Consider the following 27,661-nt stretch of genomic DNA (forward strand, 5'->3'; position numbering starts at 1 on the left):
GGGCTGCGTCTGTGGGAACACCTAGTGACATAAGAATTAAAGGGTGCATGTTCTAGATCAAAGTAGCCTATACTTCATAATACATCTAATTATCATACCATTCTCCTTTATTAAATTCATTTGTTTTAATTAGAGGAATAGATATTTTTGCATCAGAGTTTAAGGGGTCTATTGGGCACTCGAAACTAAATCAATGGTTTGTTAACAATTTTATCTGGAAAGTAGATTAGATTAAATAATGTGAAATAGCATCACTTTTCTCAGTAGAATAAAGTTATGATTAAGAAATAATGCTTGGAGCATGAGAGCTCTGCTTGTCATTATTTTTCGTATTCAGATTTGGGATTTTACAGTGAAACCGTTCATCTTTAATCTGGTTTTATAATATATCAAATTTGGCAAAATAAAACAAGTGCTACAGTAGTGTCTAACAGCAGGTGTTTTCCAGTGACAATATGGGAAACGCCAATGCTGGCTACTCAATTCAATAGGACCATATTTTAGATTTGTGTTTTATTTTTCTGCTGTTGGAGCAAAAAGTGTTGTTAATCAGTTCATAAAACAGTAGGATTAAAAAGAATGCACTGGAGGTGTAAAACAGTCAACACCAAAAGATTTTAAAGATTAGCTTAATAAATAAAACATAATTGGATAAAATAGGCAAGTAATGAGTTAAGGGCAGCCCAAATGTGTAATTTCTTGGGGCCAGCAGCAATGCATCAGTTTACACTGCAGCTTGGTAAAGCCTAGAGGGCATGTAACAGGGTGTCGTGAAATTGTTTTAACCACGCTCTGCTGTTGAGGTATCTTGTTTTATTCTTCTCCCACCAGCACTTTTGAGTGATGTAGGAGAAATACTGAGTTAAATCGCGAGCTGCACGCCAACTGCTGCACGTGCTTTTGATTTTTCTCGATAGGGTAAAGAAAATGTCTCTTATTAGAACAATAAACCGTAGTTGAGGCTAGAAGGCAGCCGGCAGAGCGCTTGCAGGATGCTCACGCTGTCTTGCTGCTGGTCACAGTAGCTCCGGGTTTTTGGTGGAAGTGTGCTGGGTGTGCTGCTCCTTGCCTGCCTGCCTTGGCTGGGCTTGGCAAAGCAGCGGCACACGGGGGGAAGATGTTCTCGCAGGCTGGTGCTCTGCCCAGCCCTGAAATGCTGTCACCTCTCATGCAGGTCACTCTGCTTCAAGCAGCACCTGCTTGCTGCCTAACAGACAGAAGAAAAACTTGACCTCTTACTCAGATGAAACCTGTGGCTCAGCCTCAGGCAAGCAGAACCCAGTAAGCAACACCAGTGTTTTTACTGCTAGTAGGAGCATCACCTCTCTGCTTACAGCAAATTATTTCGGTTTTATCACTTACCTGCATGCTGTCACTGCTCAGACTCCACCTGGGCATTCATGTATTGCTCTTCTGGGGAAGACAGCAGCAGCTACTGAGCCAGACACTTCCTAGATGCCTCTCGAGGCCCCTGCTGCCCAACCCATTCCTCTTCTGAGAGCATGAGCACTGTGTGATGCTGCATAACTAAAACTCATCATGGCCTGTGAGGCATAATTGATTGATAAGTCCAGTTTAGCATCTCAGTTTCTGAGGTTAATAGGTAATTATACCCTTTCCCTAGCAACAAATGTTAATCAATGGATTACTGATACAGATCTTCAGATCTGCATCACAATGAGAACCCCATAATTGGGTGAAAAAAGATTATATATACATGCAATTAAACACATACATGCAAGCACACACAGTGTCATCTGTCCTCCATACCAAATGCACAGCAGCACTGGGTGCTAAAATTTGCAATGAATTATTTATATGATTAATTATCCCTCTTTCTCTCCTCCTAGAATATCCAATTGTCCATTTCCATTTTTGTTTTGGAAAGATTTATTATTCAGATTTATTCACTGGATAGCTTATTAAACATTTCCTCCTCTTTTTCTCCATAATACATAACATGCATCTTGTTTTCTGGTAGCACCTATCCGTCTGCTCTAATAGGGTCTCCCAGCATGGTGAAACCATGAAGAACGCAATTGTTACCCAGACGGTTTATAGTTGCCTTTGTGAACCAATTACAGATGTTCCAAATTTTGGATATTTATTTGCTCACTTAAGTCAAAACAGTTTCAGCCCCTGAGTAAATGATCCACAGCTACAGACATAGATTGCGACTGCATGCAAATGAATAATTTGGTTGTCATTGGTATTTAGCATGCACTTCTTGAAATTAATTCTTGCACCCATTTTTGCTGGTAAAACTCAGTTCCCTGGAAGCCTTTGAGAGGGTGGAAGAAGACGAGTGCCCAAAGCCAAGTCATTTAGAGGTTTGCCCATCTTCTTCCCCTTTAGTTTCTCAGTTTTGTCACATCAGCATAAGGAACAGCGTTTTACAGTCCAGGACTTCTTGCCCCAGGTGTTGTATGCTGCTATACCTGAGACCTGTTCCTGTAAAGATTGTACAAACATGAATCATCTCTGGAAATAAGGGGTAGCATTTCAATGCCAGTTTCCTAGGTGCTGGGATAGTACCTGGGACAGTTAAATGGATTTAAAAGGAAACACCTACCCACAAGAATTTTCCATATTTTGGGCTTTCATTGTTTGGTTTCCATTTAACTGGCTGTCCTAGTACCTCCCAGGCATTCACGTAATTTTCAGCATTTAAATCCCAAATCCACCTTCCATGTCTGTGTTTAATATTTTTGTACCTTGTAAATTTTGAGACGGGTGAATCTTGTTCTGAAAGTGTTTTAACTGTTCCTGTGGCTGGGAGTCGTGCTGTGCTATGATAGAGATTTACAGTTGCAATAGAGGTAGAACTGCAAGCATCCAAAAAAAGAGTTATCTATACGCAGAGGAGTCGGTATTCACATACCTCAGTAAATAATATCCCAGGGATGTCATCTTGCTTCCCCTGAAATCACAAACAGTAATACCCTCTAAGAACAATAGCACTAAAACTGTCCTCGAGTTAAAAATAATCGGTTTGCCTGTGTGTGAAGCACACAGTCTCAAGAGCTCTTTGGCTGGGTAGCAATATTTTACCTCTAATGACCTCAAACCGGAGCCAGCCATTTTTGCAGGCTCTACAGAATACTGTTGTGCCAGGAATTGTACCCGAAGGTAGCTGCCTGCCTTCACCTGAGCACATCCCTCTCTGCTGGCTCCTGCATGCTCCAAAGGCTTGGGAAAAAACTAGTGAGATTGCACCGGGTTTTCTTTACTAATGTTGGCTTTCTTATTTAGTCAGATTCTCCCATTTTTGGATGATTGAATATCTGCGTCTTCTGCAGCAGAAGAGGAGCACATGTAGTTTACTGAATTTTTTTGTATTGAGCTGTTGCAGTTGGAGGCAAACAATCCTCTAGAAAGGAAGAAGTCGGGATGCAGTGTGCGAATATCAGGTATTTTTAGGTTCTCCTTAAACATGCATAAATTAATTCTAAACTTCTGTGTCTTTTCTCCCTTCCCCAAACTCTTACCCTTGAACCTATTTGAAAATGACAAATATAGTTGTAAAATACTTAAAAATAGGGACATGAAAACAGAAGGATAACTGTATGGGAGCTCCCATGAGGTTCTTAATCCTGGGTTTCTTTTGGAGAACTTGTATTTTTTGAGCAGACCCTTGGGCAGAGTGCTCACTGGCTTGCAGCGAGCGAACCCGCTACTCTGTGAGTTGACAGAGTGGGAGGTAAGTGGCAGTAACTAATGGCAATTAGCAGAGGTCTGGACAGCTACGTGTCCCTGAAGACATGAGCTGTTTTGGGGGTTGTGTCCTCACAGAGTGAAGCTGATTGTCATCTTACAGAATATGACAATTTGTGTCCCTCCACTGAGGCTTCCCTGTCAGATTTGCTCAGCAGCCTTGCAAAAAAGGAATTTTTATTTTATTTTTGCTCCGCAAATCTGTTGAAGTAGTAGGGGAAGGAATGATTACCTTCAGGAAATTACCCATCAGCTGCTATTGGCATAACTTGTTTAGTGCTTATGTAGCACTTAGTATTTTTATGACTGATGTGCCAAAAAAGAAACAAAAAGAGAGAGGGGTTTGTTTTTAAAAGGCAAAGGATACTTTCCACCTTTTCATTGCAGCTCCCAGGTAATAATAAAAATGTCCCTCGCTCCCCGGACCTGCAAGCTGCCTCTGATCAAAACATAACGAGGGAGAAGGGGAGAGGTTGCATATGCAGCTCCAAGACCCATTTGCTAAATTGCAGGAGGGTTTAATAAATCCCATTTCTCACGCATCCTTGACCATCTCTCCACCCCTCTCTCCCGCATCCATTGCTGTTAGGATGTTCCGCAGCATTCCCGCAACCCTAACCCCTTCAAGCAGCGGCTGTTTGATAAAGAAGCGGGAGTGCTGCCCCCCCTCCTTCTCCCACCCTGTCCCCCCCGAGTCACCCCGGCCCGACTTTCAGGCAGGATAACACTTCCAAGATGGATGTTGAGTAGCTTCTGGCAGCGCAGCAGCGGAGGCGAGCGCGGCACAAAGCCGGGCGGCGCGGCTCTGCCGGGGAGGCCCCCCCGGGACCGTGGGCCGCCCCCTCGGGGCCGCGGGACCGGGGCTCCCCCGCGGGCCCGCCCCTCCGCGGAGCGGCGCGGTGGCGGGGCGGGGCGGCCGCGCCCGCGGGGCACCCCTGGCCGCCCGCCCCGGCGGCAGCAGCGAGACGAGCCAGGCGCCGCCGCTCCGCGCTCCTCCGCGCCCCTCCTGCAAACTTTTGCCGCCGCTCAGTCGCTCCGCGGTTCTTCCCGGGAGGCGAAGTAGGGCAGTGCCCTCGCCCCGGGCGGCGGCGGGTGCCCTGGGGGGCTCCCGGCTCCTTTCCCTGTTTTTTATAGTTTTTCCTTTTTTTTTTTTTTCTTTTTTTCCGCGGGGAGGGGTAGGAAAGGGGAAGGGGCTATAAAGCGCGGAGGGACGTGCGTGACACAGCCCCCTTGCAGCCTGTCCCCGCCGGAGCGGGGGGGTTAGGTAAACACCCACCCCTCTAAAAAAAAAAAAAAAAGCCCTCCCTCCCCCGGGAGTGACAGGACAGGACGGTACCGGACGCCGCAAGGTAAGCCACCGGCACCGGGGCGAGGGAGCGGGGCCGCCCGCGCAGCTCCCCCCGTTGCCGTCGGGGCGGCGGGGGCTGGCGGGGGGCGCGATGCCCCCCACCCGGCTGCGGGACCCCTCGGCAAAGTGGGGCGGGGGACGCACCGCACCGAGCGGCCACCCCGGCGCGGTCCCTCCGGCTGCAGCCCCGAGCCCTTCGTCCCGGCACCGCTCCGACGCGGCTTTTGCGGGATGCTGCCGGTAGGACCTCAGCGCCCTCTCGGATCCCCTCCTCGCCTTTGAGGTTTGTTTTTTCCTCCTCGTTTTTGCCCTCTTTCAGTCCGCGGTGGCCGGTACCCCGCAGCCTGGGCTGCCGCCGGGAGCCCCGGCTCTTCCTCCAGCGCTGGGGCACTGCTGCTGAGCGGGTGTGTGCCAGGCAGGCAACAGCTCCGTCTTTGCTAGCATCATACTTTGATTTCGGGGGGGGGGGGGGGAGAAAAAAGAAGAAAAAAAGTGGCTACCAAAAAAGTAAATGGAAAACTGGACAGTGGGAGGTAAGTGCTGAGATTTGCTACTTGCAGCTTGGGTTGTGTTTTTATTTCGACAGCACGGAGACAATGGCTACAAAGTGGTGTTTAATCACTTGCAGATAAAACTTTTATGTATTTAAACTTTCACAGTTAAAGGCTAGCGCAGATTTTTGAAAAGCAGTGATTCTCTGAATGTTTTTGTTCTGGATGTATTTAACACTGGAATGGTAGCGTGCCGTGATTCCTCAGAACGGTGCCTGGGATGAGCGTGATCTTGTCCGTGCCGAGCTGGCCAGGGTGGAAGTCATCCCCATGGGCACCTACGTGCATGAGGCAGCCTCTGTAAGGCTGGTTTCAGAGAGCGGGTTGTGAAGCTTGCAGCGTCCCTCGGAGTTTCCCTCCTCACCAAAGGATCTGGTTAGCATCTAGTTACAATCTTTAATTAAAATGTTTACACAGTATAGTCGTTCTTGGGCTTGACTGAGCCGTAGGAGGCAAGCTCAGAGGGGAGGCAAGGTCCCCAGCATAAAGACACTGATCTCCCTGGCCCGGCTGGCTTTTTGCGAGCAGATACCAGGCGACCTTCAGTGACACAAACGTGGCACTGTGTCTCTATCAGAGCATCCTACAGTCAGGCTGCGTTGGCAGCCCTATCCGGTACCATCTTAGGATGGACTACCCTACCTAGCGATTTCATACTTGGTCAAGCTGGTGGAGTTATATCTGTGTACAACTGGAAGAGATGGGAGCGATTTGAGGGTGAATTCCTCCCTGGGCGGTTGGTGGCAAGTGATTTATATGCTAGTGACCCTGGCAAGGCGCTTCTGGCTTGGCCATAACCTGGTTTCTGTAAAAATAGTGCTTGGGTGTTAGATATCATCAGCACCCTTAGCTGTGCTGTAAGGAAGCAGGGAGAAAAACTTTGTGATTCTGTTCAGCCTACTTTGAAAATTGCTGATTCTTAGCTATTTTAGGAATGGCATTTTGAATTGCTTCTTGTCAGGAATGCCTCATCCTCCCGGCCTCGCTCTCCTACCTCGTAGCAAAACGCATACCTGCAAGAGGAGAGCTACCAAGGTCAGCTTTCTAGTACCACTTAAAGTCTCTGTGAGTACTTAGAGCAGTGTCTAGAATTTAAAACTTGTTAATATTTGAAGGAGGAGAGGACTTTTTAAAACACTGAGAGATTTTTATGTTCTAGTTCGACCATTAAAAATATGATGAAACAGAAATGTGCAGTAGTGCATCACGTGTGGGTACTGTATTTGGGGTCCCGTGGCTGTGTTTCATCCTGTTGTGAGAAGAACGATACCTGTTCCTTGTGGAATTTCTGTGTTGGCAGATAACAAGCCACTCTTAATTTGAAAGAGTTTTATAATAGTCTGAAAAAACCCTTCAGCCTTGTCACACTTCCGTGATGACAACTGCGGGTACATCACGCTGTCCCTGTTTCTGTGCGGCCCTGGATAGAAAATCCATTGATTTTTCTGCTGTGGAGGATGGGCACCAGTGTGTCATCGCAGCCCTGCCAGCAAGGTAACACGACACGTGTGTCCTATGCCTGCCTGGGGAAACATCATGCCCTGCAGCACCTGCGAGAGGAGCTGGCTGTTCCCTGGTGTGAGCCACACCTGGCAGGCAGTGGCACACGTGTGACGTGCTGCTGGCATCATCGTCCAGCGAGTTACCTCACGCCCTAGCCTGCCTGTGGGAGTTTGGGGTTTGGTGATCAGATACGCAGTTTGAGAGGGAATTTGAACACCGTGGGGGATGCTGATCCCACAGAGATTAATATGGGCCCTTTTTTTTAATTTTAAGAAGGTTATCAATGGAGGTGAGGCAGAGCTGTGTAGGATCGCTGTGCACACTTGTTTTGTTGTGCATGACTGCTTCGGAAACACCAAGGAAAAGCACTTAGGTTTCCCCAATGTTTATAAATACAATATGGTGCAAACTGTCAAGCAAGCTGTTCAAAATCACGTAACGCCTGTGCTGCCTTCCTTGTTCGGCTCAAGTGCCTTCACAGCATACTAAGCGTTCATCCAATGCGCCTCTCCTCCTCCTGTGAGCTGGGCTGGGGATGCAGTGGTGCAGGCAAGGTCGGTGCTGCAGGTCTGCTTGCACCACGACCTGTTCATCAGAGCCCTGGGCCTTGTTCAGCACTGTTGTGCTCCTGGCCGGCTTGATGAGAGCCCGGGATGCCCCAAAGCATCCCGGCTTGTATACCAAAACTGTGTGTAGGGGCAGAAACAGCACCTTCAAGTCCACTTTGTCCTCCTTAAAAGGTTTGTCCACCTTAGAGGTCCCCTGAAAATGAAGGGATAACCCCCTTCCTGGGAGGTGCCCTGAGAGCTGAAGCTAGTGATGGATGGGTTAATGGTGCCGGGGGGAGCGGGGGCTCACCTTGGCTGCGCAATGTGTGATTTCGAGCCTCCAGCCACGCAGTGGCCTTCTGCTCCCTATCCCACAGCTTCGATAGGGCTGGATGGAGCCTGTTCGACGGGTGTTTTACTCTGAAATGTGCCAGGGTCTTCTGCCTTAATATATATAAAAAGATGAGATGTTTATTAAACTCAGAGCCTGTTTTTTCTTCTACAATTTATGTTCCAAAAGGCTGGTAATAAACAGTTTATTAAAAAGAAATCCTGATTTATTTCTGCAAATGGTTACATTTCAAGCTGGTACCAAACAGTTTTGTAGGAGACCACCTTTTATGCTTCCCATGGCAGTTTAAAAGATTGCTAGAAAAATAATCCAGAATCTAAGTAGGTTTGGATAAAGGCAAGCCAGGACTGTACATCAGGGTATGTGGTGCTTTTATGCAGCGAAGCGGCAGATTTTACCACAGAACATCTGGGTACTGGCTTCAGTTACAGCACAGATTTTAGTGGGATAACAAGTCTTGTTTGGCTTCGCATTCATTTTGAAGTCACTAAACTTTATACGAATAATAAAACTGTAAGCCCATTACTTCACTATTTTCAAGGGACTATTTCAGTTCTCCTTCAGGGTCTTGCATCTTTCTAGAGCTGGTTTTATTTTGTTTCACTAAATGGGTATTTATCTTTTCAGTCCCCAGCTTGCTTTTGCAGGAGGCAGATTTACTAATTTGTACCGATGGACACACCAGAGATGGCGGGTTTCCATTCGACCTTGCCGAATGTGCACGTTTTCTGCATTAAGGGCAGTCTAATGAAAACTGCACGTTTCTTGTTCAATGCATTCAAAGGGGCTGATGTTATTAATGTGGAAGACTATATAGCTGCTCTGGGCTACTAGTTCAACCCCTTGTGAGAGTTAAAATAACGGAGGAGGTTTTGCTTTCTTTTTCTGTTTGATTATAAAATGCAGAGGAGAAGGGGAGACCTGACTGAAGGAGGGAAGGGCCTCCTCCTTCATGTAAGAAAACAAGTTTACAAACCCTTACAGAAGGGTGCACACACTAATGGGAATGCCCAGCATCGAGGATGATAACCTTCACTAATTATATATCAAGAAATACATATTTGGAATATAAGCCTTGTGTGAGAGTGTATAGACAGCACGTAAGACTAACGTTTACCTTGCTTACAGAGAACTCTGTGTGATACTGAATGCTGTTGAGCTCTGTATTTTGGTGTCACTGACTGAACAGGCAAGAGTGAAAGGAGAATAAATCAGAATTATGTTAAAGGAAGAGAATATCTTAGGTAAGACCAGTGAGAGGGGACTCAAGTACTCCTTGAGCTCTGCTAAATAATAAGTGGTGTGGTGAGTGAGCATCGCCTTGGAGAAAAGGCAGAGTACAGAAGCTGTGCTCCCCACTCTTTGTTTTACATCATGACTGGGAATACACTACTACTATGACAAAAATCTTCATTAGATCAAACAGGGAGAGTTTCTGCCTGAGAAAATGACTCAAATAAGCTAATGCTTATGGATGGATGGAAGGAGCTTTGAAAGCTGAGGAGATGTTATGTTTGAAAACTTTAACAAGATGTCATTAGGAGAGGAAGTATTTGCCCTTAGATTGGGAAATAGGTCAGGGTAGTAAATCATAACTCCAGGAGAACGTGCTTAAAGCTGGAAATAAATTAAGAGGGGGAGAGAGAGTTAATATTAAAAAGAAGTTTGTTCTTTCAGAATTAATTTTCTAATTTGCAGTATGCAAGGACACCCACTGAACAGGAGAAAGATAAATGTTAACACAGAGCTGTAACAGGAACCAACTGAAAAATCTCGTGACTGCTTAGGTGGCTTTGATTGTGCCCCAGGGAGCACGTCGGTCGTACGGGACATGCCAGAAGCAGGCAAAGCGTCTTTTTTTTCAGTTCATGTGTGAGATAGCTGATACTATAACCACCAAAAACGTGATGGTCTTCTGGGGGGACATTTTACAGGATGGGTATTACATGCCATTTGAGTAATCAGCAACACGAGTGGTCTGAGAACCCAGCCCCTAATCCATGACTGCTTCGATAAACAAAAATATACCTGAGTTACCAGAGGGATGCAGGCAAATCCCGCACCAAGCATCTTTCGGTGGGCTGTGTCCTTCCACCCAGGCAGGGGTGAGCGCTCTGGTAACTGCAGCATTTTCAGCATTTCTCACAGATTGCTCAAGAGAACGTGGAGCTGTTTGGGTTTTGTCCTGGATTGGGACTGCTTGGGTTTTAGGATAATTAAATTCAGTAGTTGGAGAGATGTTTGTTGCTTGTGTGACAGCTGAGATAAGAAGCAGTGGGTGCTTACTGTGAGCACCTGGAAATCTGAAAAACAAAAGGCAATAATTTATCTTCCCTACTTCATTCCCCACTCCGCGAGTCCGGATATGAGTGCCCCTCCAGCGTGACCCTCGCACGCTCACAATGTGACACACCACCGAGGCCGACACTTCCCCTGTGATTTACAGGGGAAAAGCATTGTTCGTCTAATTGAGCGTTTGTTTTTTTTTTTTTTTTTTATTTAAGGAAAAGTAACTTTAAAGGGGTTGAAACTTTATTAGGGGGTGAGAAAAATTATGCTTTTCATCCTTCTCACTTTTAACTTGCTCGGTACCAAAATAGAGCAGCGCTAGACCAGCCGCTGCTCCTGCTGCAAAGGCTGGTGGGGAGGCGGGAGGCACAAGGGGATTGCAGGTTCTTCACACACGTCTGCAGGGATTATTAAACAGGGTAGATTGTTTTTACAAAGCAACTGGAATATGGTGAAGACATGAGCGCGCGTGCTCTCTCTCTCTCTTGCTACTTTGTTTAGGTGCAGCAGATTTACCGCTAATTTGTTTATAGTCAAACAGTCTAAACGTGTCTCAGCGTTTTGAAATCCAGAAACCTGATGCAAATTAAGCAGTTTACAGAGCAGGATGATGATGGTGCGGGAAAGCCAAGTGTCTCGGAGCTGCCAGCTGGTCTCTGGATGTGAAGGAAAACATCAGTGAGCAGCATTAACGGTTTCTAGTCCCCGTTCTTTCTCTTCCTTTGGCTACTAAATCTGCATTTAATTCCCTGTGGGCTTTTTCTCCTGGGTAAGCATTACTTACTTGAGTATGATTTGTAGAACTAATAGGATCTTATCCTTATTTGGGGAAGACCCTAGGGGCTCTCTCAAACTGATTTTTCAGTAATGAGATATAATGAATAAAATTCTAATAGTCCTAGGGGGTATTAAAGTTACAATTTTGTGGGGAAGATTTAATGTCAGTCAATTAAAACTTTTATAATCCTGTTACAGTACAATAGTTGAAAAAATTCATACTATGAAAAATAAGACCCTTTCACGTCATGTGAACAAGTCTAACTTAATTTAACATTTGAATTAAGAAGGTATTTTAAAGCAAGAGTACGAGACATCTCTTGCAAGTGTGTGATAGCAGGGCAGCAAGCTCAGGGAAAGAAATGTGCTATGTTAATTTATGGAGCGTTCTAATTCCCACTCATTTAAGAAAAAGCAGTTGCAAAGTGTTTATAAGAAAATCCAGGCAATTACGGCTTTAACTAGAAAATGGAAAATTCATGTCAGTGAGATATACTTCCAGTAGGCCAAAACATCCTTCTGGTTCAACCTTTTGCTCACAGCCCCCACCCACCTCCAGCCCAAACCTCTTGGTCTTGCTGAAATGCAAGCACCAACGAGCAGACACTTTTTGGAATTTACAACTTTTTGGTTTTTACCATGGAACATTAATGGCGATGTTGAAATAACACTTTGTCCTTTAGCAGTAACTTTCATCCAAGCATCTCGCAGCCATTTCCAGTTACTAGTGAAGGGGTACCCCAGAAGGCAGCACTGGGTCCCACGCCACAGCTCTCACCACGTCTTTCCAGTTTAGGAAAGGAAATTCCCTTGGCATGCATTTCAGCCATCTCTGAAGACAGAAATTCCCTTCTTTCTTTTCCCTTCTTTTCCCTTCTTTTCCCTTCTTTTCCCTTCTTTTCCCTTCTTTTCCCTTCTTTTCCCTTCTTTTCCCTTCTTTTCCCTTCTTTTCCCTTCTTTTCCCTTCTTTTCCCTTCTTTTCCCTTCTTTTCCCCAAGGCTGTATGGTTACCATAAGAAGCCCTGAAGGTTTTGGGGTCGTTTGAATGTTCACTTACCCATGACAGTCTGATCTATCCACCCGTATGTGTTCCCTCCGCTTTTGTTCGCAGTAACTAGATAAAGGAGTAACCTTTCACCTGCCAGCCTGGACAAATAAACACTGGCCCAGCAGTAGAGTGGAGCTGAAACCATCCCTTTCAATAATCTGATTTTTGAGATCCCGTATCACAGCTCTGCAGTTTACCCCAGCAGGTTTGAAACTCTTGCGGCATGTCCTTTCATAGCGCCCATCTTTTTGCACTTGGGAAAGACTTTTCGGTTTGGTCGTGCAAAAGTCCACTGCTTAGAAAACCAAAAAAATGTGAGAAAGCCACCCTGAAGACTGGCAGCTCCCAAACATGCTCCTATCCTGCTTTGGTACGATGGCCTGGTGGCTGGCGAGCTGTCGTTGGACTTGTGGTGTCTTGTAACCTCTTCAGATGGATGCACGTGTCGGCTCTGACTGTAGGCCCACCTGTGGCAGCAGTCTCCGTGGCTGTGCTTTACCGTCTCTCTGGGCAAGTACCGTTTTGTCCTTTGGAGGCGAATCCTTTCTGCATTTCATGGCTCCTCAGCCCCCGGGGTCCCCACTCGCTGATGAACAACTGATGCCCTCACTGCTGTCATTTGTCCCAGCGGGTGGCAGGAGGATTAGGAAATGGGGCCATGCTCTGGGCAGGATGAATCTTCCCCACCTCACCAGGCAATGGGCAGGCCGTTGAGGGAAGGAGAAGTTTGGATTTTCTCTGGAGGCGGTGGAAAGTGGCAGACACCATGGCGGAGGTGACTGCAGGTAGCTGCGTCGAGAAATTCAGAGCAGCTAACGTCTTTCACTAACAATTCTCGTTAATTTACTGAGTTGCCCTCTATAGGAATTCGTGTCTTTTTTTAAAATGGGATGCTAAGGAAATAAATACTGGTAGGCAGAATTTAGCCAGCATAAGCATTCCTGCTTTTTCTCATCCCTACCCATGTAGTGAATAGAAGTGAGCGTGCAAAAGAGGCAATTTTCTGAATGACACACAGGGAAGTGAGGAGGCTGATCGTCCTCCCTGTGATGAGGTTCACTTGCGATGGGCCACCCTGTGCTCTCAGCCACCACAGCCTCTGAGGAAGTCACCAGAGCTAATGATGTGACTAAGAAATTGTGTGTGCTGCTTTCTGGAGATGGTGGGGGACGATAGCCATGCAGGGTCTTGGAAAGTCTTTGCTACTGTAACTGTGGCTGAGGTCTGCCAGCTCTAATGCTGAGCGCACTGGTAGAAATATGTAAATATCAATATCTTTAGCACTACATTTGATAGTTTCCATGTTCAAACACTTGACAAATGTTTACGTATTTTCAGCAACCCTTTTCCAACTAGGGAAAATTAGACACAACATCTGTGAATTACCGTGATACGTAACAAATCATTATGAGAGAGCACCTTAAGGGTTCATTAAGGACTTGTAGGGCCTAAGCTTTTCTTTACATGCCTTTAAAGCTGAAGGCAGATAATATTAAAACTGCATCCAATTTTGGAAGTAAGTTCACTCAGAAAAATTTGGATTCTGATAATAATTAAAGAAATGGAAATTTTGGGGGATCGCTTATCAGCATAACATGTATTACTGTGGTCATAAGTAATATGGGCTAGACTCTCAATTCAGTAGAAAACATCATAGTTTCTTTGGAGTCAGCTGCGGATCTGGATTACGTGATCCAGGTGTAACTAAAAGCAACACAGGGATAAGATTGAAAAAATACAGGAAAGAACAGAATGAAATAGGAATAATTTTTCCCCCCTGTTCATATAAATTCTATTTTCTCCTTGTCCCATATCTAGTTAACTATGAGTGTTCCTGGATTGAAAAACCCTAGAATCCAACCTTACGGTTGCATTTGATGCCAGATGCCTGCTGCGGTTTCTATGTGAGTGCCCGTTGCTGTCTTTGCTCCGAGATACCCACTGCCCCTGCAGACCACTGCAGCACAGGGATGCAGTCGCTTCCCCAGGGATCAGAGAATCTCCTCTTGGGCACGAGCACTGTAATGGGGGTTGTTACTGGAGCTGCTGTCCTGCTGCACTCTTCCAGCTGCCGGAGGGCTTTCTGGAGAGCTGCTGCTGTTGCTCTCTATGCTATTGCGGGTGTTACTGGTTGTTACTGGTTAGCCTGGAAGCACTAAGAAAGCCTAGGCAGTAAAAAGGAAAATATAGTAGAAATGCAAATGAGAATTTCTGAGTAGCTGTTGCAGGAAGACTGTGTGCGTAGAGGTAGGGAAGTGGGCGTGAATACTAACATACTTGGGCTGGCTGTGGTTTGTAATCCTATGTACGTGTGTAGTGGTGTTCCTGATGCTGAAGAAAACTGTGTCTGATGGAAGCTGAGGGAATCGGTCTCTGTGTGCTTAAAAGGGTTTCAAAGTAGTCAGCAATTTTCCTTGTTTTAATTGTCTACCAAAAAGTAGAAGGGAAGCAGTGTGTAAGCAATTCCAGTGTGCTCATGCTTTCCACAAAACACGTGCACTCCGGTTGTTGCTGGAGGGGCCAGAGGCTCCTGCCCTGCAAGTTGCACCGGTGACCCACAGCCCCTTGCCTGTCGCTGCCTCTCGCGCAGCTCCCTGCCCTGCATGAGCCCCTGATTTCTCTCCCCTTTAACAAACACCTTGTTGGCCGCGTGCAGCTGCCACGCAAGGGGTATTTCCCAGGCCCTAGGAACAGCTCAAGCAACTTTAACTCCTGCGGTAGTTAATGCAGTTAATGACTTTGGTTTTATGTTTTAGCGCTTTTTGACCTCCAGCCATAAGCCCTGGTGGTTTGAGGGTTCGACAGCAGGATGCATGGACCACGGTTCTGCTCCTGTTCTTTATCATACCCTGACACTTCAGTCATCCCTGTCCCTCATGGGTTTTGGCAGGGGCACTTGCTCATAATGTCATTCAGAAGTCTTCCAGAGAAACAGTGGGAAACTCCGTACCAAATACCAACATGCTTGTGTTGGTTGTAATTTGTAATTGTTCGTATGTGTTCCTCGCCGCTAATCCCCTTGCTGAAATTCATTATGGGGAGACAGTAACATGCACTCAGAGAGCTGTGCTGAAGGCAGAATGACTTGGCCGAGGAAAGTAGCTATTGTTTTATGATTAAAGGAAGGGATTATATTGGGATTTCCTTGAACAAGGAAAGTTGCTGCCCCACTTTTATTGCTTGTAACAAGGGGATAATAATTACTCTCTGTTATAAAACACCTCCAGATCTTGTGATGAAAGATTTGTGGTAGAGCTGCATGGCATTCAGGGTTGCTTATCTTAAATGGCCTGGAGTTGTGCAAACTCAGATTTCTCTGCCTTATCTCATTTCTCCTACTGGGACACAACCTCTGCTAAGACTATGGAAGAAATTCCCCTTCTCTGAGTTGGGCGTCTGACATGAGATTTTCCTCTGGAAGAGCTGGTACCACTCACCTGTCCTGTGACATATGCCCTCTCCAGGAGTGACGTCCAGCTCCCTGGGGATTTTGTACAGGCTTGGGAGGATGAGCAGGTACAATAGTAAGGACACAGGCCAGCCTGTGCCAGAGCGGCCAAGGGAAGCGGAGGTCAGCACGGGGGGCCAGCTGCCAGCTGGCCGCCACCCAGTGCTCCAGCACATCCCTTCTTCCCGTGCCGCTGCCATCCCGTCACAAGCAGAGGTATGAGAGAACAACTGAGCATTGTAACAGAGGTCGCTGGGGACTCACTGTTTGTTTGGGTTTGATGCTCACTGCTGAGTCGCATGGGTCCGGATGACTGTGAAGGAGAGAAGCGCTGGTATGTGGTCTCTGATTGAAAAAAGAAAAACTACGAGGCATTTCCTCAAGTGTCCCAAATGGCATCTCCTGGCTCAGCTGGTTTTTTGAAGCATCCAGCTACCACCAGCTCCAGGATGGCGATTTTGATGTAATCAGAGTTGAATCTGTTTCCACTAAAAGTGGAAAAATAAATAAGGCTCGGTTTAGAAACAAAATAGTCCATGTAAAATTTGATTTTTGATACCGTATCTCCCTGAGTATGTTTGCTTTTCAACATATCTAATTTGAGACAGCTCTGCATTTTACAATGTTACCCCTTTGGAGTTAACCTCTCCCCTAAGTTGTAGTTTGTTGCCACTGTTGTTCATTAAGATTTGGTGGAAATGTACCCTATTTCTTCATACCTTCTTATTTTTATGTAGTTGGATTTTTTCCCCATGCTGCTGTGATTTGCTTTGCTAAAACAGTTCGCCCAGCAAAGGAAAATCGCAGGTTGAATTGGAATTGCACGAGGCGGTTGGTTAATCCACAGATTATTGACACGGCAGACCCTAAATGCTTCAAAGGCACCATTATAGTCCATCGTGTCCGTGTGTACTTAGGGAGCTTTAATCCACGGATTACAGGTCCATAAATGCTCCTGCCCTCCCAGTTACAGCCGGTCCTGCCAATGGGAGCTGCCACGTCAAGCTGGCTGCAGAGCTACACAAAAATATTTCTCTTTAAAATCCACGGAGACAGCAATACACCCCTGTGTCCCTGTCGGGGCTGCGTTCCTTGTCCCCTGCTGCTCCGTAGGGAAAAGCTTTGGGCTGGTGCACATCTCTGGCGGAGGGGCTGGCTACAGCTGCGCTGGCCAAGCTTCTGGCCAGGCTCCCGCAGCCCTGCGTGGTCCGTTCTTTTCCCCAGGCATGAGGCAGGACCAGACAACAAGTTTTCAAAAGCGCTATTTTTTTGGTTTTTGGTTTTGGGGGGGGGGGGGGTGTTTGTGGTTTTTTTGGTTTTGTTTTGATTTTTTTTGTTTTTTTGTTTTTTTAAAAACTCAAATGAAAAGCATACCAAATGTTTTCCAGATCCTTTAGGGACTAGTAAGTATTAAATGGCAGGCCTTCACTTTTTCCCTCTGGTCTCCCCTAAACAAACAAACCGAGCAGCTCCCAGTAAATACTTAAAATGTCAAAGGCATTATTTTTCCTTGTTTGCACATTAAAAATAACTAATCATATTACAATAGAAATTGGTAGGTGCTTTTAAACTCCTCTGTTGCTGAGGTGATAACTCTGTATGCTGAGGTGCATATATTTGTGTTATGTATCTCTGGAAATGAAGTGTATAATGGGAAAGCTCACAGTCTCTTTACTTGCAGTGTTGCTGTAATAAGTCAAAGAAGTCACATAGTGCCCTTTTATTTCCGAAGCTGGACTTAAATCACGTCAATAAATCTACAGACTTATTATGAGATGTAGAACGGGTAATGTAAACAACTAAAAACACCCCCCACACACCAGAGTTTAAAAATAGGATGGAAGGAGGAAAAAAAGTTAACCATCCATACAATAAAAAGAGAAGAAGTGCAACACAAAAGCACTGTGGCAGGCAGTGCCTTGAAATTATTCTCACTAAATTACAGTCATGCACTTTCCACTCTCAGTAATTAAACATTAGAGTTTATTTATTCCAGATGCATTTGCTTCAAGTAAACCCAGATCATCTCTTTTGTTGTTATTGTAAATCCTTTACAGGTCTCTGTGACCTGCAGACAGTTGAGAAGTAAAGCAAATGATTTCCATAGATCAAGGCACTTCAAGATGATTTGTGAATAGTACTGGCATCGCACGCGGTAAATCTGATACTCTTGCTCCCTTTTTATGGAGCATGGGTAAATGTGGTGACATTGAGCCTTTCTGCGAGTGCGCGTGTCTGTGCGTGAAATAAACACACAGTGAAGTCCAAACGGGAGCACACAACTGCTTTGATCCCAAACAGTGAAACAAAATGGATTCTTGGCTTGCTGGGTGGGATTTCTGTGACAGGATGTAAGCAGGGAGCCTCTGATACCTCATGGAGTACACCCTGCGCAACTGCTATATTTTGCTGGGAAAAATGGCTTACTTAGGGCAGAGAGAAAATACTATAGGCTTAATCAGTGAAATAAAAAATGGGGTCATTTTATCTGCCCCTGAGGCTGCCCGTTTCTAGCTTTGGTTGAGGATGCTCCCACCCCACTGATCCCACAGCCCATGGGAAAAGCCTGCAAGGTGCTGCTGCAGCCCCAGCTAATTTGTCCCCCAACTTGGAACCTAAACCAGTTGCAAATCCAATTACCCTCAGCATTTCTGCTTATAATTGCGGTTTACCTTGATATTTGCAGGCCTTTCATATAGGTGAAGTTTGTTATGCAAAGGTCTTAAAGGCTGGACAGAGGGCTTGCATAAATGGCATTTTTGGAAAGGTCAGGTGAGGCTCATTGCCCAAGTGTAAATCAGTCAGAAGATAGGAATGAATTGTAATCATCATAAAATCTATGATCCGATTTAAAGATAATTTTCATGTATGTGCTTATAGCTCAAATTTATAAACCAGCCAGACTGCTGTTTTTGTTTGTTTATACTTTCTGAAGGAAAAAAACCAAACCTCTGGTAAGGTGGTAGATTTTAAGGTCTTTAAAATTCTTTATATCCCACTCCAAATGTAGAGCATGCATTTTTGATTTCTTGATCTATTTAGATAAATACATATAGGTTCATTAAGTAAACCTCTTCCAAAGCGTGGTTGTTGCTACCAGTGTGTCTGCAGAGGAGCAGTACAGCCCAGGAGCTGCTCACCTGGGGACAGGGCTGCCACCTTCCAGGTTAAAATAAAAAGAAACCCCGGCTGCCTGACAGGACCACCGCTGCCCCGGCATCGCTCAGCCTGCCTGGGCTTGGTGGCCCTGCAGCCAGCTGGAAGGCAGGCTGGGAGCAGCCCTACCTGGGAGGAGATGGGGACCCCCTGGATGGTCCCTGCTCACAGCCTGGCTCTCTGAAGTGGGTCAGTCTGCAGGGGGTGAAAAGAGGAGAGCGTGGGGGGAAAAGAGAAAAAGAAGAAAAAAGAACACTTCCCCCCCCCCTTTCTTTTGGAAATGAAATAACATACAAGCAAGTCATTTTCTCAAGGACGTTTTTCAGTGTTGCTCTTGTTGCTGGCCTAGAGCCGCTGGTGTCTGCATGTGCCACCCTGGTCCCTCCAAGCTGTGGCAGGTTTTTACCTTTCATTTCGTGCTGTGCTCGTGGTTGTTGCGTGGGATCTCCCTCCCCTCTAGCGAAGGTCGGCATCCTGGCACAGCCGGGCTGGCGAGCGATCCCTTTGCTCTGTGACCTCCTGGGGACCAGGGGTGCCAGCTTTGTCCCTTACCACCCCCGGGTTAGAGAGTTTGGGGAAAAAGCGAGAGGTAAAGATGGGCCATTAGAGGGCACTTTTGCAATCCCGGAGAAGGAAAACGGTGCTTATTATTTCACTTAGGACTGTTTATTTTGGCGCGCTTTTAAATTCAGTGATAAACAGCAGGCAAATCCCTCCAGTCAGCAGGAATATATCAATAAAATATTGACTCAGAGTTTAAAAGAAAAGAAAACAAGACAAACTTGTAGAAAAGGGAATAAAAGGCATTTAGGAGGTGGCACAGTCTGGAGAATAAAAAATCACACAACATATTTCACGTAATTTGTATGGCTTTACAGTGCAGCACTTAGGCCTCAGCTTGTACCTGGCTTCTAGAAATGAAATCAGCTCAGAGCACGGCACACGGAGACAAGAAAATTGTTTGTTGGAAGTTTCCGAGGGCTGGGTGGGAGAGCACAAATTCACGTGCTCATGTCTAGCAAGTGCATTTTCTGAGGGACTCTGTCAAAGTCATTGCCCAGCAGTGAACTTGCCCAGAAAGATACATGGGACGCGTAAATTATTTTTTTGCTTTTCTCTTGATGTTTTGTGTGAGTAAACTATAGAGGATTTAGTTTAAAACTCTGCCAAATTATAATGAGTGCACTACAAAAAACAAAATCTGTTTATTAACTGGTGTGAAAGTGTGGTATAACACTGACAGCAAAAACTGTGAGTGCATTTTGGATGCCTCTTTGCTGTTGAAGTGTTCCGCTTTTGGAAGTGTTGTGCCTGAAAACTGGGCCCGTTTTAAGCCTCTGAGGTTGGATACGTGAAAATGAAACTCCAAAATCCTATTTGCTTGTAAAGGAACAAAAGTTAGAAAACTTTTCTTTTTCAGTAACAGTTGACATCTTTGCAAGCTATTTCGGGTATGGGGTGGGCCAGTGCTGCCTGTCCAGGCTGGGCAGGGATCACAGAACTAACCTGAATGTGTCTTTTGTAGTTATTTAACCCAAAATGCTTTTACAATTTGATAAAGAAATCAGAGACAAATCTGTACCTTGTCGCTACACCACAGATGTTAACAGGGACAGAACTGCTGTCTACAGGAGTTTTTTAAGTGAATTAGCTAGTGAAATTATTTAAGAAGTGAAGCTTAGTCTGGGTAGTCCTATAGTCAAAAGTCGTTTATTTTAATACAGGCTACATTGCACTGGAACTGACTATGGGAATATATAAGATTGCAGTTTCTAGGGGTTCATGTGGAGGACGCTGTCTGCAGAAAGCGTCAGAGTTTCTTACCTAACCAAATAATCTGCTGTAACTCTTGTGATTAAGTTGGAAAGAATTTCTTCCCTGTTGGCCAACGATAATACTTGAAAAATCAATAAACAGCGTGTTAGAGCTCACGAAACTCATCCTGCTTTGTGTGAGAGGAGATTTCTGCTGACTTCGGTGACTCAGGTCAGCAAGTATTTTGACTTGCAGTCTTTGCTCCAAAAGGTCAAATGTCATTAACTTTGCTGATAAGTATCAACACTTCAGTCTGAATTCGAGGAAATATGTCTGTTGTCATCAAAAGTTAAGTCAGGACCTGGTTGGGATAAATTTTGACAAATGCTGGGAAAGCTAAATCAGGATTTAACTATAAGTAGCAATTGCACGTCTTGGGTAAAGCCCTTTACTCCTTTCCCTTCCGTATGGCAGAGCACTGCAGTAACCTGTTATTAAAACATCCCAAACAATAATGAAGCGCAGAATTTGAGACCAGTGAGTGCCGGAGATGAAGTGTTACGAGCCCTGCAAACAGGGAACTGCGGCCGTGCGTCGCTGTCGCCAGGTTATCGCTGTATAAATAAGGGCGCAGCCTTCTCCAACTGCAAAATAACTTTTAGCAGCCTCGGCACAGGCTCCCTGCAAGACAGCGGGGCCATCGACTGGCAAGCTCACTGGCACGCTTGCCGCTCGCTCGCAGGGGGCATGGGGCTCCTCCACAGTCTCGGTGCCCACCTGGGACATGACCACAGGGGAAACTCTGCCAGGTGAACCTCAAGCATTCACTTTGATCTTTCCTGGGGTTTTCCACTCAGGAAGGGGAGGATCTGACTGCAAATACAGGAATATGCTGCGGTCCAGGGAGGCAGAAAGCTGAGGAAGGCATAGCAGCCCTTGGCATGAGGGAAGGCACGAGGGAAAGGAGACGCAGAAAGAATTGCGTCCTGGTGAGGGAGTTTTCAGTACGCGTCACTTGTGGCTTATGGTTAATTCAGGGTTTGCTACATGTTTTCTCTTCCCTTTTGCATCACCAGTTTCAGTGGGAAAATAGCAAGATGAAGGACAAGGACTGAGCTGGACAGCACGAGTGGGAGAAAACAGTAGAAAGTGGGGTGGGAATGAGCTGAGGTAATGGGGCCAGGGACAGAGGAGAGGAGGGCCTGAGCGGGGGGACCTGCGCTGTTGGTGGAAGAAGCAATTAAATAACAATGATGTTAGTGGCAGAGGAAGCAATATGAGGGCAAAAATAGCCTTCCGCAGGCCTTGCTGGTGTCAGACCTGCTGTCCTGCACATGGACAGCTGTGCTTAGCCATACTGGGAGCACGACAGACTGCAGGACAGGCAGATGCCACAGCTTCCTCTCTGCGCACGGCGGATGGGGAGCTAGAGGCAGCAAGGACGGGGGATTTGGGGGATTTCGTTAGGAGGTTGGGGGTAAAAAGAGGACAAGACCTCGTGCTGCCTGCTGCAAATTCCCGCGTTCGGGATGCTGGCACGTGTGGCGAGCTGCAGCAGGGACATGGTGATGACGAGATGGGCAGAGGCTGGCAGGCTGCTGACCACTGGCCTCTAGCAGGAAGGGGCACGCAGGGATTTTGGGGCTGCTGGGGAGTGGGTCTTGCTGAAAACTCCCAAAGGGCCAGAGGGGGGTGGGCTGGGGTGAGGAGGAGGGTTTTATTATGGCTTAGACTGCATCATGCCACTTCTCAAGGAGCTTTATATTTACATATTTACATTTAAATTTTTGCATAAAATATTAGAGAGAAGTCAAGCGGAGGGGAAAAAACCCAACAATCTCAACAGCAGATTTGATCTGAAAGGTAAAGAGTTTGTTATAAAGCCGTAGTCAACTTACAGTGCAGTACAGGGAGCAGTGCACGACCGCACATTCACCCAAGTAACAAGAAGCTAAAACTGTTCCTGCCAGCTCAGCTTTTTATTATGCTTCTCCCCAAAGCCAGTGACTAACACAGTTTAGGTAATGGCCTAAAATTCTTTTTTCTAATTTTAAAAAATGTTATCATTTAGCAATTTAAGCTCACTATCCTCATACCAGAAATGGGCTTTGTTTCCCCCCTACTACCCCTCCCGTACCAGAGCCATTACATATGAGATCATCTACTGTACTGAAAAGAGATTTCCAGCCTGTCCCACTGTATATGTTAGAGTAGTCATTACTGACCTAGTTGTAGACATAATAATGAAAGACTGAGATTATGAATTATTATGCCTAATTTGTAAGGGATTCTCTGCTTTTGTGTTTTGCAATTCCCATCAGGCTTGAGGATTAAGCCCTGCTGAATTGCATGCTAGTACCAATGTGCTTTGAATGTGTGTGGGTTTATATCACGTGTTTGCCTAATTCACTATTTTTATAAAAGACAATTTCACTGGAAATATTTACTTTTCAAAGGATTGTTGGAAGCCCAACCAAAATCTCCTAAGGAAAGCAAAGCTGATGTACCCTCCATCTGCTCTGTGCTCGCTGTAGCTCCCATATCCAGCGAGCTCTATTTTTGCTACGGCAAATCGTAGCTCTACCAAAGTATGTGGAAGGCTTTTGCTCTTTTTTAATGAGAGGGAGAGATACCAATTTGCAACCAGCGCATGGGCTTGCTTTCAATTACAGTTCAAGATGGAAAAATCTTATTTACATGCTTTATCCAAGCACTGTGACGATGCAAGCTTAGTCCTTACAATATGTATTCCTAGTGCTTGTACGGCAGTGCAATGAAGGTGCCAGCAAAACATAAAGTGCATGCAGCGTTGTTATAGGTGTGCCCGCATTCCAGCAGTAAATCAGCTCACAAGAGCCAAGCAGCCCTCCTCAGGTGGGACTCCTTGTCGTTGCTGTAGGATGCTCCTACTGTGCTGCCCGCTGCTGCTGCTGCTGCTGCCGCTCAGCTCCAGGCCCCAGAAGTTACCTACCAGAGATGAGGAGCTCTTCCAAATGCAGATCCGGGACAAAGCATTTTTTCATGATTCGTCTGTCATCCCAGATGGAGCCGAAATTAGCAGCTACCTCTTCCGAGACACCCCTAAAAGGTATTTCTACCTAGTTCAGGTGAGGAAGTTGTACTTTGAAGATAGTAGCTTTATTTGCTGAGTGTTTTGAAATAAAAATTGGATCCAAACCAGAAAAATACAAATGCCAGTGCTGTCTTGTGAAGTAAATAACTATGCAAGTTTCCATCCCAATCTGGCCTCTCTGGCTGAGGGTCTATCCAATTTATTTGATTTCTGGGACAAGCCCAGAGCTCCCACAGACCACAGAAGTTCCCTGAAGTGGGGCCACTAACCGTGTCTGGAGGCAAGGGGAGCGGGAAGGAAATTACGAACTACAGGCTTACTCCACCACACTTGTCTCTCTTCATTATTTCATGTTGGGCTTTAAAGAAACAGTGTAAGCCAGTCTGGTCTGAACTCCCCACTTCCCAACCTCGACCCTGTGGGTTAGTAATTACTGAGGTTAGACTGGGGAAGAACCTGAGGCTCCAAAGAGTTCAGGGAAGACCAGCGTTGCCACCTTCCTCCTCATATCACACACCTCCTTAAGCCTGGACCTGTGAGAAACATTTTACTATAAATGACATGTAGTGCTTGGGGGCATGTGGGAGGACAGCTGAAGGTATCTATATGGGCTTCTAGGGTCCTTACCTGGTCACACCATAAAACGTGTGTCCTGCTTGGAAGAGCATATCTCTAAATTCCAGGAAAGATCCTGTTTCCTTCATTTATACCTTTGTGACCATTTATACTGTGTAGAGTTAGTGTAGAGATAAAAAGTGAAGCTGATGGAGGGGAGGGCAGGAGGCCAGAGCCCCTCTGCCGTATCCAGGGAAGCAAAGTGTGAACTCTGCAGCACCGTGTTAGTGGGGGGACTCCCCTCAGCTCCTTGGCTCTCGCCCACTGCCCTTTCCTATTCCTTCTGCACACGCTTGCCTGTAATTAACACTTTTGTCTCTGTTGCCCCACCAAGATCAACCTTGATCATGTCAAGTCAGTCCCTGTCAGTTGGCTGGCATCGGGATTTATTTACATATGGGTCTGTTAACCTTCCCCTAGGTATTTCTTTGTGGTTGAAGAGGACAACACTCCCTTAGCAGTGACAGTGACACCATGCGATGCCCCTCTGGAGTGGAAACTGAGTGTGCAGGAGCTCCCAGAGGAAGCCAGTGGAGAAGGTTCAGGTAACAAATGAACGATGACTTCCCTTGCGCCTCAGAGACCTACTTTTCTCCTGGATTCAAAGCCCCTCAGACCAGTCTCGGTGTGATGCTGAGTCTTGCAGCAGGCCCATCTTTATGATCTCCTGCTGTTTGGATCTTCAGCCCCAGTCCTGCTCTTATGCAGGAAACTGGCAGCAGAGCTGTAAAAAAGTAAAAGTAAAAGCTGAGGTTATAGTTACAGAGTGCACTGCATGCTGCCACAACAAACTGTGCTTGCCCAGAGTAACTCAGCTTCACGGGGGCTTTGCTGTGAGCTGCGTACACAAGATAAGAACTGGACAGACAGGGCTGGCATTGCAGCAGGGCTTAGCTCACCCCTTTGAGGGGAGTCGTCTGTAGCCGCGGAGTTTATTTGCATATAAACATATAACTGCTACTGAGGAGGGAAAAGGTCTCTGGCTTCCAGAGCCTCTCATCCAAGTGGTAAATGTCATACACATCACATCGTATTGTATACACACCTTTGGCCCCCACCATATTCAGGCACTAAGTTTTAGTGTGACTCAGAGGGCCAAAGGTAAGGGCCCAAGCCCAGAAACAGGCAGCGGAGTCAGTTCCCCCAGAGCGGTATGGCATCTCCAAGTCGGGTGCCCAAAGTAGTCTAGTAGAAGGCATTAGCTACCTTCACGAGACTCCGCTAATACTGGTCAGGTGCAATTTCTTTTGCGTTTGGTTTTAACCTGAGTGCCAAACCAGTTTCCCTCTCTGATTTGACGGAAGTATCTTTCTCAGAAGATAAAACTCCTTTTTTTGTCTCACTTTTGTATTTAATGTAGACGTGTCTGTTAGAGTTTTATTGTCTTGTATTCGCAGATTGTGTCTGTACAAATGTTTTTCTTTGCTTCTAATCTAGGTGAACCAGAACCTCTTGAGCAACAGAAACAGCAGATTACTAATGAGGAAGGCACAGAGCTGTTCTCTTACAAAGGCAATGATGTTGAGTACTTTGTGTCCTCCAGTTCCCCATCTGGTTTGTACCAACTAGATCTGCTGTCGACAGAGAAAGATACACATTTTAAAGTGTATGCAACCACTACTCCAGAATCGGACCAACCTTATCCTGAATTACCTTACGATCCCAGAATCGATGTCACTTCTCTGGGACGTACAACAGTGACGCTGGCATGGAAACCAAGTCCCACCGCCTCCTTACTGAAACAGCCAATTCAGTATTGCATAGTCATCAATAAAGAACACAATTTCAAAAGCCTCTGCGCTGTAGAAGCCAAGCTCAGTTCTGATGATGCGTTCATGATGGCTCCAAAACCAGGTCTGGATTTCAGTCCGTTTGACTTTGCCCATTTTGGCTTTCCCCCAGACAACTCTGGCAAAGAACGTGGTTTCCTAAAATCATCATCTAAGTTTGGGCGCCAGACATCTTCAAAGCCGAGAGTTGACCTGCATAAAGTTTGTATCGGGAATAAGAACATTTTCACAGTGTCAGACCTGAAGCCTGATACGCAGTACTACTTTGACATGTTTGCAGTAAATACCAACACTAACATGAGCACTGCATACATTGGCACCTTTGCCAGAACGAAGGAGGAGGCCAAACAGAAAACAGTCGAACTGAAGGATGGTAAAGTTACAGATGTATTCATCAAGAGAAAGGGAGCCAAATTTCTACGTTTTGCTCCCGTTTCGTCTCACCAAAAAGTCACCTTCTCTGTTCATTCATGCCTGGATGCTGTTCAGATCCAAGTTAGAAGAGATGGAAAACTTCTCTTGTCTCAAAATGTGGAGGGTGTGCGGCAGTTCCAGCTTCGGGGAAAAGCAAAAGCTAAATATCTCATTAGGCTGAAAGGAAGCAAAAAAGGTGCTTCTATGCTGAAGATTCTGGCTACAACAAGGCCTAACAAGCAGTCATTTCCTTCTCTTCCTGAAGATACGCGAATCAAAGCCTTTGACAAACTCCGCACATGTTCTTCGGTCACGGTGGCCTGGCTGGGAACGCAGGAGAGAAACAAATTCTGCATCTACAAAAGGGAAGTGGATGACAATTACAACGAAGAGCAGAAGAAAAGAGAGCAGAACCAGTGCTTGGGTCCAGATACAAGGAAGAAATTGGAAAAGGTTCTCTGTAAATACTTCCACAGCCAGAACATCCAGAAAGCAGTGACCACAGAGACAATCAGAGGCCTGCAGCCTGGCAAGTCCTACCTGCTGGATGTTTATGCGATAGGGCACGGCGGGCACTCTGTGAAGTATCAGAGCAAATTGGTGAAAACGAGGAAGTTCTGTTAGTGCCCCTGTACATAGAAATATATGGAACTCCAGTCTGAACATTATCCTACTTCCAAGTATATGGATTGACTACTTGCACAGCTGAGAAGTTGTGACCTGTATTTGTACTGTGTAGAAAAGATATCAACCTGTATATTTATGTTTACATAAGTAATTGTTTGGAGGAACTGAGGCTGGTGCTCTCAGGTAGCATCTGGCAATGGTATTATCATGTGTCCGGTGACCCACATGTGATGCTCAGTAGATGTCCAAGGTAGCAGGAAACCTCAAAGGAACTGGCACTCCTTTGCTTCCGTATTGCATGAACTGCTTCTAAATTATTTTATACTTAAAAGGCTGAGATACATCATTTGTCTACCTTGTTATTGACACACAAAACTCACAGGCATACACCCTTTCTCTCAGTGTAGATGGTAGGGTTTCTGTAAATTATTTTATAGAGTCTTGTTTTAAATGTTTATGTTTCTACGATTGTAAACTATTAAAATCTCTCCCCAATAAAATACAGATCTAAACTAAGTATTAACTGGGCTGCACATGAAGCAGTTTCATTGCTAATGTAAATTCTTACCTAGTTGATTTTCATGTTTAAATACTGTATGTATTTCATGTACAAAGTTGCCATAACGTTATATTCCTGTACATAAAATTAAAAA

The 27,661-nt window shown here is 45.7% G+C and overlaps 1 protein-coding gene across 3 annotated transcripts; it reads left to right on the plus strand.

Annotated features, from left to right (window-relative positions):
* Positions 1-1,264: 1,264 nt before the first annotated feature.
* On the plus strand, positions 1,265-27,661 carry NDNF (neuron derived neurotrophic factor). 3 transcript variants are annotated; one of them, XM_054823810.1, is made up of 5 exons: positions 1,265-1,281; positions 3,253-3,410; positions 23,389-23,577; positions 24,598-24,722; positions 25,615-27,661. In XM_054823810.1, the coding sequence occupies exons 2-5, from the start codon at positions 3,391-3,393 to the stop codon at positions 27,003-27,005; spliced, it is 1,725 nt and encodes a 574-aa protein (XP_054679785.1). In that variant the 5' UTR covers positions 1,265-1,281; positions 3,253-3,390; the 3' UTR covers positions 27,006-27,661. The 3 variants fall into 3 exon arrangements, with proteins under 3 accessions (XP_054679785.1, XP_054679786.1, XP_054679788.1); XM_054823811.1 differs by lacking the exons at positions 1,265-1,281; positions 3,253-3,410 and adding an exon at positions 4,617-5,063; XM_054823813.1 differs by lacking the exons at positions 1,265-1,281; positions 3,253-3,410 and adding an exon at positions 5,116-5,345.

This window comes from Grus americana, chromosome 4 (assembly GCF_028858705.1).
Source record: "Grus americana isolate bGruAme1 chromosome 4, bGruAme1.mat, whole genome shotgun sequence".
NCBI lineage: Eukaryota > Metazoa > Chordata > Aves > Gruiformes > Gruidae > Grus > Grus americana.

What these genes read in the sequence shown, in the direction of transcription:
- NDNF (XM_054823810.1), top strand. Translation starts at nt 3,391, where the DNA reads ATGCAGTGTGCGAATATCAG. An exon ending in ATGCAGTGTGCGAATATCAG is followed by an intron (nt 3,411 to 23,388) that starts GTATTTTTAGGT and finishes TCGTTGCTGTAG; the next exon opens with GATGCTCCTACTGTGCTGCC. An exon ending in AGCCAGTGGAGAAGGTTCAG is followed by an intron (nt 24,723 to 25,614) that starts GTAACAAATGAA and finishes CTTCTAATCTAG; the next exon opens with GTGAACCAGAACCTCTTGAG.